General features: G+C 37.3%; 1 protein-coding gene across 1 annotated transcript; it reads left to right on the top strand.

The window, feature by feature from the left end:
- The first annotated feature begins 8,789 nt into the window (after window positions 1-8,789).
- Window positions 8,790-9,500, top strand: LOC138138350 (enhancer of split malpha protein-like). The gene has a single exon (XM_069058245.1). The coding sequence runs from the start codon at window positions 8,842-8,844 to the stop codon at window positions 9,304-9,306; it is 465 nt and encodes a 154-aa protein (XP_068914346.1). The 5' UTR covers window positions 8,790-8,841; the 3' UTR covers window positions 9,307-9,500.
- The last annotated feature ends 2,903 nt before the right edge of the window (window positions 9,501-12,403 follow it).

Genomic DNA, 12,403 nt, shown 5'->3' with positions numbered 1-12,403 from the left:
TTTTTCGAGATAAAGCTGTTTTTTCAAGAAATGTCTTTTCATTTATATTATAATATTTTACATAATCATCCTCACCATATTTCAAAATGAATGTCAACCATTTATATTTTTTATTTGAAGAAATCATGATGAAAAGTTTGAACCTTCAGACCCATATATCTTTGTAAAGACCCCGCCTATATTTTTTATTTTATTTTTTCGAGATTCCTGAAATTTTTCCCTACAAGACCCCCAACTGGAATACGTTAATTTTGCGACACCCTGTATTTTATACAGGGTGAGTCGGGAATAACGGCCGAAACTCCACGAGTGTATTTACACGTGAAAATAATGTAAAAAAACCTCATATGTTATCCGATTTTCATTTGTTTTCAAGTTATTATATTAGTTAATTACGCTATAACTTGAAAACAAGTGAAAATCGGATAAGAACATGTGAGTTTTTTTAACACTATTTTCACGTGTAAATGCTCCCATGGAGTTTCGGCCGTTCCTCCAGACTCACCCTGTATATCTGAACAAATAGTGAAAATTAATGTCAATTATTTTTTTTAATTAATTTATGTTTATTTCAGTGTGGAATCAACTTCACAATTCACACTTAAATTTTAATGGGTGTAATAATTTATTGTTAGAGACACGATCTTTGTCGGAACCCGTTCGCCCCAGTGGCATTTCCAAATCGCTGGATGTTAAATAAGATAGGATCTTCGACATTCCCTTGCGGTGCACCCTTCTGCATTCCACAAAAAAACGAAAACCTTCATCCTGAACACCGGTACTCTTTTATAAAAAGTCGAAGAATCCAAAAAATAAACGCAACACGACCCGAATGTCGTAATTCGATAGTGCAGCGGTGGCCATTTCTCGTTTCCTTTAGAAAGCTGAAAACCACTCAAGCGAACGCTTTGAAATGGTGGAATGATGGTCGTCCTCGTGCACAATATCTCGCCCACTAGATTGCTACTTCCTCTTTAGCGGTGCTCTTTTCATCCTCCTCTGCCGCCCCTCGAAGACACCGTCATCCATCAAACGGGATTTTTTCAGGGCGAGCTGGTATTACGGCGTTGGGTTTGTTATCCTGCATCCTGTTCAGGGTCGGCTTATTACTGCAATTATCCATCGAGTCAGATACGTGCCTGTGACTTCCTACTTAAGTACTGGATACGGCAGCCACACTTTCACTGCGATTCTGGGCTTTCCTTAAATAATAGTCATTACAATCTTATCAGATTTGCGAAAATAAAGGGCAACAACAATTTGCCCGAGCAGGAAGTCGAAACGGGGCTCTGTAATTCGGGGTCGTTTGCTGCAATTACTGGAGTGCGTGCGTGCCGGAGAAAATGGATCCCGGTGAGAATTGGGGAAATTAAACGATTATGTAATTTTGCACAATGGGGACTGAGGTGAAGAATACAATGGGGAAATGACAGATATTTATTGTAATTTGCAGACACGCAAAGGCTACATTTTATTGTATACAGAATGTACAGATTCAAATTAGAAATAATAGATATTTACGATACAAGTGAGGTAAGAGCGTTATTAACAAACGCGGCGAAGCCGCACGAGTTTGTTAATGATTCATTATCACACGTGTATTGTACAATATTTTGATTAATTGGTGTTATTATAAAAAAGCGTGCGGTAATGAAATTGCGTGTGGTAATGCAAGTGCGTGCGGTAATGAAGTGTTTATCTCACGTAAAAAAAAAAAAATTAATGATTATCACTATTTGTTTTTATTTTATGAATCCGCAAGAACGATTGTAATGTAGATAGAAATTATCTTACTATGTATCTTAACTGTTACTGCTGCGTATGCTGGTAGTTATTTAGAAGCGTTTAAAGGTAGATCTTGGAAACATAAAAAGAAATGTTAATTAACCGAGGTCGGATGAGAAATGTCAGTCAAATATGTGAAATGTATTCATTTTTTTTTTGTGGATCAGCAGCGATCCATCCAATTGATAGTGCATTTGTGTGTTGAATACAGTACACCCCCTACGGCCCCCAAATCGAAAACCTCACCCCAACCACCTACGGTTGAAATGAGTCAAACTTCTCCCCCTTGTCATCCATTATCCAATAATAAGTCGGCGAGCAAGTGAAGCATAAACGAATTCTATCTACCTGTCAAGACTACTATAACAATCTCACAAAAACAGCCCTTAAATAAGGGTTTCAAATATCCCATATACCTGAAAACGCATAATCACCCCGCAGGTATACTTCTTCACCCCCTTGCTACATTTCAAATGGAGATTTCGATCAGGAAATCACAAAAATTCCGACAAAAATGGATGGTGCACACGTGTTCGGATCGGGGTGGGGCGAGGGGTGGTTTGGTCACGACCACGATTTATGTTTTATGACGATCGTAATTAATGTTGAGATGATTTTGTCAGGGCCGGAATAAAAAATTATATAATTAAGGTGCAAGTCAAGGTCTTTAAATCACCAAGACCAGTTGAGACTTGTAGGTGAGTCATCTCGTGTTGTGCAGCTGCCATCCAAAAAAAGAATAAGTTAATAGGTCGTGAAGAAATCTCAAGAGATAATACCTGAAATTTACGCGCAAGAAAGGAAGCGTGCAAATATTTGAGCTAAGAACCGAACTGGATGCTGGACCATGAATCTTTTCGACACATCAGATAGATAAATAAAAACGGAATAATGGCTTTGTTATACCGTGCAGTTTATAGCACGCCAAACCGTGATAAGATTATCGGGACAAATATACCGTGGGGTCACGATGTCTACAAGTTTTTCATAATTATTTATTTTTACTATTTGTCTATGGTATTCTTTAGTTGTCATGTCAAACCCTCAATTGTTGTGCTTTTTTAAAGCGTAGATTAACGGGAGTCTGTTGACAGCTAACCTAAAATTTAAAGAAAAAAAATCTTGCTTTTTTCTTTCTTTGCAATGTTTTTACATTAAAAATAGAATAACTTAATGATTCCTATTCTCGAAACAAATATCTAAGGGCACCCTTTGCTGAAAACAAACATGTTCAATTATGTCTCGATTAAACATAAACAAATATCATTCGTGTCAAATGGCGGGAAATTCAAACTTTACACTGTTGTAAACGGTTTACGTCATACAATAAAAATGTATTTGAAAAATTCAGTTTATTCGGTGACTTCAAATAAATTTATTGAAGTGAACCGGCACTAGTGGTTATTCTCCGGCTGTCATCCTTCTCTAATTCGTTCCAGCAAAATGAGGGCTTGGAAAATAATTACTGATAAAATAACGAATCACTCTGCAAATCATTATCATATTAGAAAGAAACTGAAAGGAGTTGTCGTAAAAAGAGTTTTGTCAGATGCATCTGAGATACTGCGAGCGCCACGGAATTAATTACCAAGATTCTAGATTCCGATAAGATAATGGTAACAAACAGGTTTGACCTACTTGTATTTGACAATGAAAGCCATATGAATCAATCTACGAATTAACTTTTGTTTGTCCCAGCAAACTAGCTATTTTCAATACAAGTGAGCAAAGTAGTGCATTTAATTGCGAGAACGGAAGTTGGGCGTCCGAGCCGAAGGCGAGGGTCCCAATCGAACGAGTGCTCATGCGTGTTGAATCTAATCACTATTTTTCATTACTGTTAAAATCAATGAAATCATAACTAAAAAATTAGCGCAACATGGAACTCAAGAAAACAATTTTTCACGACAACATAACAAAATTCCAAACAAAAGAGGTTATGTTGTTAGGCGTTGCGTGTTTGTGATTGTTTTGTCTGGTTTTAATTAGTGATACCAACACTAAGTAATGCATTTAGGATAAATTGGGAAGTTTACCCTGAGCAATTTCACGTTTTTTCGTCAATTGAAATATAAACAACAGGTTAAACATTTAAATAAATCAAAAATGAGACAAGCTTTAGTTATTTACATTCAGAAAGTATTTTAAAGACTTTAAAAAAACTTTCAGTACATATTTGGTGCTCTCTATCGACAAACACGCAAAACATTGCATTTTACTCACTAGTGAGAAAATATTTTTCCCTCACTAGTGATTCAATTGCCATCTTTGCTCACTATTTTCAGTGATGACTACTGATATTCAATGATCATGGAAAAAATATTTTTTGTAGTTTATTGTTCTATTTTTCGTATTTAATTAGGGTAATTAAGAAAGGACAAACCATGTTTGTTTTGTCACCTGCTGCATGTTAAAAAAAATATTGAAGTTTATTAATTGCAGTCTATCCTAAGGGAATGAAAGCCCACATACTCATCAACATTAATGCACTAATAGCGCAAATGAAGTTAAAAAAATACTTAATGTTAAATTTATACGAAATTACTACTACTAAGAAAATTACTGTAAATACCTACATACTTAGTTATCTATGGTATTTATTATTTATTGAATATACAAAATGTCTATAAAAGAACGTAGGTATCAAGAGTTTTGTGGAATTCCAATATATTTGATTTTTGCCGCTCTGTAGCATATTGTGGCACCAAATAGAAAACATAGGTTACGTCAGTCCATTAATGACAGGTTTTTAATAAAGACTGTTGTAAAAACTGAAGAAAATCACAAACAAAACAATTGAACTCAACAACTGACGCAAAGATTTAAAAATTTGACTTTTGACTGTTGACGTTTGATTTGACAGCTTCAGCGGTTCGACATAGTTCGACACAATAAAATTATAGAGCCTCACAATTCCACAAGACTCTTGATACACGTTCTTTTAGACACGTTATATCGGGTGTTCATTTAAATTTCCCTTCAAAGTTGGCATTGAGAGTCGATTGTGAACGCATCACGGATTACAGATTTTGTTTATTTCCATAATATTATGGCATATGAAATCTGTCTGTCACTGTTGACAAATTTAACCTCCAAATTGTGATGAAGTGTTTTTCATTTTTTTCAAAACACTCTTGATTAGATTTTTATTTAAATACCCACATTTTATCGACTGAGTTTGCTTTTTTTCTTGTGCTGAAATAATATTTATGGTACAATAACTGCCTCTGCACCATTTATTGAATTTTTCTAATTAACAACTAAATAACTTTCATTAATTTAAGCCCACTTGTTAGTTAATAACTTTTGCTAATTCAAATAAAAAAATTAAAATGAGAACAGGTTTCTAGTTATTGAATTCGAAATTTTCTCCACAACTGACACCTTAGAACTAACAAAAATCACAAAATCGAATTCTTACTGTGAATATAATTATTATCATATTATACTTTTTTCTCATTTATTTTAATGTAAATTATGTATTCCGTATTTTCGAATTTACACATTGAATGATATTTTTACATTTTAATTCATCAAGACACATTATAATACTTGCATTTATCATAAACTCTGGAAAATTAGGAGTAATATCATAAATCAAGTATCAGAATTGAAGTAAATTACAAAATAATTTTGAGGCTATAAATTTACATAAAATGTGCATTAACAAACATCAAATTAACATCTGATGAACATAGTTATGGCCAAATCTAGTATTTAAAATGACACTCCATATTTCACTTTATTCAAACTAACCTCTAAATGATTTCAAATAATCACTGACCGTAATTACGAATGATTGAATCTTTCGGACCAGTTCGTTACTCAAGAAATAAACAAGTCCACCTAAAAAACCTCAACCCTTTTTGTCCATGACGCCCTATTACAGCATATTATGTTTATTTATGTGCATATCAATCAAGATATGCATAACCTGCCAGGCATCATGTCGTATTTACATTCTCCCGACATGTCGAGACTTGCAAGATTGTGCAAAACACTTCTCCCATACAAATCTTCCCTGACAAAGGTCGAGCTTTCAAACGGGGATAAAAAGCAAAGCACCCGCATATAATGCCAAAGAATCGCAGCGCAGCCCTTTTTGTTTGGCTTGTGTAAATTGAAGAAATCTGGCTCATTGTTAGCGCGCGCAAATGGATTCTTGGCGTTTCTGGCGTAAAAGAGAAATTATTTATTTAATTGTCTGTCCCAGGAATTATACCCGCATCGGGATGCAACAATTTAAAGGACACTATCTTGATTGTGGGTCGTCATAAAACAAAAGGAAGGAGCGTAACTGTTCAAGGAATTTATAAATTGATAAATGCTGAATTATGATAATTGCATTGTAATCTGCGGCACGAAATCAGCAGGTGCAGAAATTTATTTGTTGGTAAACGCTGGTTTTTTAATTTGTGGCGAAAACAGTTAATTCTGGATTTTCAAAGATACTGTAAAAATGTACTTTTTGGATGTTACAAAAATACATTTCCTGTTTGTATTTATTAACCAATTTTACTTATTCATTTTTATTTCTTTAACATCCTCGAGATTGTGCTGCCTCGGCCGCAAGCGGCCTCCGAGACGATTTGTCTCTCGGTACGTTAAAAAACGATTTCGCGGCCTTGATATACCTATAACTATTAAATGAACTTTGCGCTATTTAAGTTTAAAAAAATTAAAAAGTAGGTCAGAGCTTTTTGTTTCCTATAATTAAAATTTTTAGTATTGGTTAAAAAAAAATTTAGAAATGTTTTTGCAAAAGAAGAAACAGATAGCTATGAACCTGTGCATGGACATTTTGTTTTATAAATATTTTAATTTTTACTGTTACGATAAAAATCTGTAAAAATTACCAACAAAAGTTTCTGACTGGGTGTGGCAAAAAAAATTGTGTCTCGAAGCAAACATTAACCAAGGCGTTCCTGTTGTAATCTCTGTTACTAGATTACGTTAAAGATGTTACAAAATTACTTTCTCCAAAATGTAAGCAAAAGATATTAATTTTACAAAAGATGAAAAATTTCCGAGCTGAAGTGATTACGATATAATTGCTCTGATCTGAATCGATCACTCAATTATTTGCTTACATAATAATTTTGCATCAATTAAATAGAACGTTATGGCTTTAGCGAGGGGAAAGTAACCAGAGTATGTGTACACATCAAAATAAAGAACCTTCTTATTCCCATTATCGAAAAAGGCTCAACAGTTGTGTAACTGCAGATGTGCTAGCAACAACATTTACTATGCAGATCTACTTCACTTTCAATCTCTTTGTTACAAATTTATAATGCAAAAAATAATGTGTAAAAGCAGAGTACTGTGGCCAAGCGCCTAGCGCGCCACTTTACATTCAGGAGGTCCCGGGTTCTAACTCCGGTGCCGCCTGACCAGATATGGGTTTTTTTCAGAGGTTTCCCCACACCATTACATCGTGGTATGTCTCATATCACAGATAAGGCGAATGCTGGGTCAGTATCCTCACCGTACCCATCCCGAATCTTCCCGTCAGTGTGACCGAAAAGGCTCTGGAAAGTCTCAGGGGAATGAAAGATGTATCCTTTCCTTTTTTTTCCAGGCAGAAACATTGACGCGTTGTCGATACGTCCAAGATTTTAATTAGTATAATTAATCTGTCTGTAATACCCGCGTGACACGTGTGAATAATTGCCAACAGCACAAATATTAAATTTCCTGCAAAAAACCTAGTAAAACGTTGTGTCAACTAAGAAGCAAAAACCCGTCAGATCACCGTCAACTCAGCATCCAGCAGCGTAAAATTACTAATTCCAAGAGATTTATGTCGGAGCTATGGCCCATCAAAGATTTGCACTTTTTTATCACGTAAAAAACCTAGACCACTCTAATCCCCCAGAAGCACAAAGCTCCACCACACCGCAATCTTGAGTTTCAAGCTTTTTTAAAAAACAAATCCCGCATGAAAAAACTGTGAACAATCTCAAATTTCACTGTTGTGCCACTCGAACGGCATATTAGCACACACAACCCTTTGTCCGCATTCAGTTCACCCCTTTTATTGTCGAAAGGGCGAATTCTTTACCCCTTTATGCGGCGCAGCAAGTGGAGCCAATTTTAAGCTCTTTCTTTGGCGACCCGTTATTGGTTAAGTGGCACTTGCTGCCAACCCTCGAGCGGAAAAACCGTTAGGGACGGAAAAGTCTTGTCATTTCTGTTGGAACAAAAACGGATAAGTGAAGGTTGTGCTGGACACAGCCTCGAGCCAAGTAAAATCTCAACAGCAGCAGGTGCAAGTTATTTAAAAATGTCGGCCATATAAGGCTTGTCTTTTATTTTTATTGGAGGAGCACTCGTAATCACCGCTCATTCTTATTAGACTCCCATAAGAAAGAGTACATTAAATCTTATTGTTACCAACGTAAAAGGCTGACAGGTTATCTATTTTGGTTTTTTCGGAGACCGCTTCGAATAAATTCTTCTACTTTACAGCCTGGAAACTACTTAGGTTATTTTTACGGTTCATGTGGGTTTTATCGGTCTACGGTTTTTAATTAACACGAGGAAATGGTACAAACATGTTTGTACGGCTCAGGTAGAATTCCGATGGGGTTGAAAACAACCCCCGAGGAATGATTCAATGTAACTGACCATGGCCAACCTGCGTGGGCTTTGTAGTATTCATTGCTCGAAGACGGGGTGGATAAAAGGGTCAAACTGCATAAAAGTAAAAGGATACGAGGGTGTAGGTCGGATAAAGGTGGCGAGCAAATCTTTGGAAAAACACCCCTGCACGTTCACCATCTGCCTTTCGATGTGTGGGAACCTAGTCGAAGTTGCGATTCTCACGATTCCACACCCCACACACATGTCTCCCATCTCGCTCTGGTGCCCATCCCGCGGCATGGTCCGTCTCGCTTGGCCGAAATACGCACACCTGTCCCTATTCTCCGCTCTCATAGGTCCATGGGGTTCATGCCCCACTTAGCCTTAAGGGTTCGCTGACGTCACAACCACCGTATATAACGCCGTACCCTCGCCGTATCCGCATTCACATCGTGTCTTAACCGTGACAACATGAACTTCAACAACGACAACACCACCAACGACAACCGCCTCAACGCGAAGAAGGCGCGCTCGCCCATGCACCAAATCAAGCGCATCATCAGGCCGATCTTCGCCCTGCTGAAGAAGAGCCCCAGCAACACGTACAAGAAGTCGCCGCAGCCGGAGTACGAGAGCGAGATCGACGACAACATCGCCAACGAGCTCCTCGAGAACGAGATCTTCGAAGAAATCGACTGCTGCGAAGAGACCTCGGCGGTCTCCGTCTACAGCAACGGCCACATGGACATCGTGCCGGTTTTCCGGGGACAGCGCTACATCCCGGTGCACTTTGCCCGCACGGAAGCCGGCACGTTCTTCTGGACCTCGATGGTGGGGCCCGACTGCGACATCAACAGCCAAGGTGACAACAACGCCATCACTTACTACCAGAGACCAGAACTGCAAGTTCCTGCGTGCAGATGGGCCCAAGCCTAGAAGAACCCAGTGATTTTCCAGTGGCCTGTGATCCTCAATAATGCTCAATTTATGACTGACGTCATTGTGATATGTATAGATTTTATTACTGTACCTCCTGCAATCTGACATTGTGATGGCAGCTTTAAATATTTTATATGTTACGTCTTCCACTTAGTTTTTAAGTTATTTTTAATAAATTCATATTTTTCACATCTCTCTCGTTTCATTTTCTTTCAGGTAAAAAATTCATAAACACACTCCACGAGTTTCGAATTTCTTCAAATCTGGTCAGGTATCTGTCCAGTTGGCCAAACCAGTCGAAACATGCTCGACAACAGGTTGTCTTTCACAAACACCTGACAAATGGACTGGGCTCTTTTATTACCTACCTGTTTGAAAGGGATCGAGATTGTTTTGTCTCGTGCCAATGCCTGCGGACAAGCTCCAGCGGTGCTCAAAATTTTACACAACGCCATTTCACATCGCTCGTAATTAAAATTGCACTGAGGTGGTAACGACCTGTCAAAATAACGAATAAACTACTAATATACGACCTGCAAGAGGACCTCTCCACTTTATTATTATTACTGGATTACTATTTCTTTATGGTACTGCACAAGGTACCGCAATAAAAGTACCCCTGGCCGGCACCAATCTCAGAACTTCACTTCACTTCGATTTTATTACCTCTGGATCATTTTATTATTTAACAAATTTGGACCAAAAAATATACAGTTTGAGAGTCTTACGTTAATTTAATTAGGTACAATTATCATTACCTAGATTGAGGCCCAAAAAAACCCTGGAGGAATTTTAATTAATTTCCACATTATGTGGTACCCTTTACCCAGATAAAATTTGAATCCTCGCCTAGTAAAAATTGCTAATGAATATTTCAAAAGCCTCTGGTCCGGAATTCGTGCATACCTGGTCCTGACCGTGTCTAATCATCCACATCCTGTATAGTCCAGCGGGTCCATTTCGCCGCCCACCTCCGTTGCCTTTTTTACACCCCAAGCCCGTGCACGTGATTCGCCTTGGGCGACACGAAATTGACCTGGGAAGGGCTGGCAAGGGACGACGCGTGAATAATGATGACCGCTCTTCTTAAACAATGACTGGGAACTTTACCAGATTGGTGATTTTAATGACGGGACGAAAAACGGCCCTCGACAGCGACACCTGTACGGTTTAATATTTCGGATTTTATGAATTTCGGCCCACCTAGGGTTCATTATTTATGGGGGCTATTAAGGCGGCGGGACAGGTCCTATTGTCGTCGGCGGAGTGGTCCCCTCGGGTAGAACACGCGAGCGATGAAGAGGGAAATGAGGAAGAAGTGGCGCCACAGAAAAAGTCAGGAATAATGTTGGAAAGCTGCGATAAATCATGCAGTGCAAAAACAATGATAAAAATGTCTTAACAATTATCAACCGGGAGGAACTGGAGGATGGAAGTGGTATTTTATTAACGCAGGTATTCATAAAGATAATTATAGTGGTATAACATTACATCCAATAAATTACATTTTATCTTGTAATTTACAATATTAAAACATACATTATTTATAAAACTTTATTTTTAGGTATTTAACAGACTAAAAATATTTTTTTGGATATTTTAAAATTTATTTCTAGTGTATGACAGCTGCGAGAAATAATATTGCTTTGTTTTAGTCACACCTACGATTTTTTCTTGTTTGATAAATTAGTAGTAAGTTTTTTATTTTAATTTACCATTTAATGCCAGGCTCTGAGTCACAAGGTTTTCTATGGAAAAAATTAATTTTGCAGTAATTATTTAAATAAAAATATTTTCAAAATGTTCACACCCAAGAATTTTCGGTGCTTTTTGTTTAGTAAAATTAAAAATTATCTAATTATTCTGTGGTGAACGTAGAAATTGTTTCTGTCAAAATATTTGGAGCTGTCAAAAATTCAACTGTCAATAACTGTGAAACAACTTAAAAACTTTGTGGCTTCACAACCATTCAGTTGTTTTTGTGGCTAACAAAAAAGTGGGTATAAAATGGTAAAAAATCACCCCAAGTGACCTTGACAAGCTCCGATAGAGATGTAAATATTTTTTACAAATAACCCCTAGGTTCTAGGTCAGTGTTTTCGTTATAAAAAAATAAATATGTAATAAAAATAGTAGACCAAAGAATGAAACAATTGATTTAAGTTGAAACCACAAGTTTAAGTTACGTTACGTTACGTTACGACGTAATTATAAATAGTATTTGTAATAGCTCAAAGTTTTTTGCGCTCGCGAGCGTTGACACGTTTCGTCATCAAGGTTGGGCATCATCGGGCGTCGCGATTAGGTTGAGGAAAAGCGTGTGGCCTCGGAAAAGCCGGCCAGCTGAAAATCAGTATGGTATTTAATGAGAATGGAAAGGGGAAGAAGATGGCAGGAGATATCAAGTTGAAGAATGCATGCGTGATTCACACAGGCGACTCGATACGCACATCTGCCTTTATTCCCACGATTTGAGAACACGTGTTTATTCAAGGACCGAAGCGAGCTATCCTCGTGGCTTTCAGACGGTGCCACAACACCACAGAATTACAGAATTTATAGATGGAACGCGCGCCGATTGAAATAAAGCCGTCTTCATTATTCAGCTACCAGGAGGCGATCAATAAGGCTCTTAACGTCTCTTACGGGGAATTAATTTGTAAATTAATTTTTTACTATGGTGTATTGGATGGCCTGTTGCCATATGCAACGTGATTATGCAAATTGACGTTCTTTCCTTATTAATAAGAGATAGTGATCGAGTGATGAAAATCTGGTTTCATTTGCATTATAATGAACTTGTGTCAATTCTATTAAAAGTATATTAATTGGAAATTATCGTAATTATTAATTAAATTTTGGGACGGGTTTACTTGGCCCATTTGCAATTCATAAATGCCACGAAAAGGTGGAGCAGGGGGGCAAAAAAATTTACTGCAACGTGAACCGTAACTTTACTGTAACTTACACCACAATAGGTGAAGTCATTTGCATTAATTTACCTTCATGGGTCCCAAACTTTTAGAAGATGATTAAAAAACTAACTAGGCGGTGTTCTACTTTTTTTACTTGATATTATGCATTGCGTTTGTAA

The sequence above is a fragment of the Tenebrio molitor genome, chromosome 9 (assembly GCF_963966145.1).
Source record: "Tenebrio molitor chromosome 9, icTenMoli1.1, whole genome shotgun sequence".
Classification (NCBI taxonomy): Eukaryota; Metazoa; Arthropoda; class Insecta; order Coleoptera; family Tenebrionidae; genus Tenebrio; species Tenebrio molitor.
Note: the sequence above shows the minus strand (reverse complement) of the source record. Positions and strands in the feature narration are given on the sequence as shown.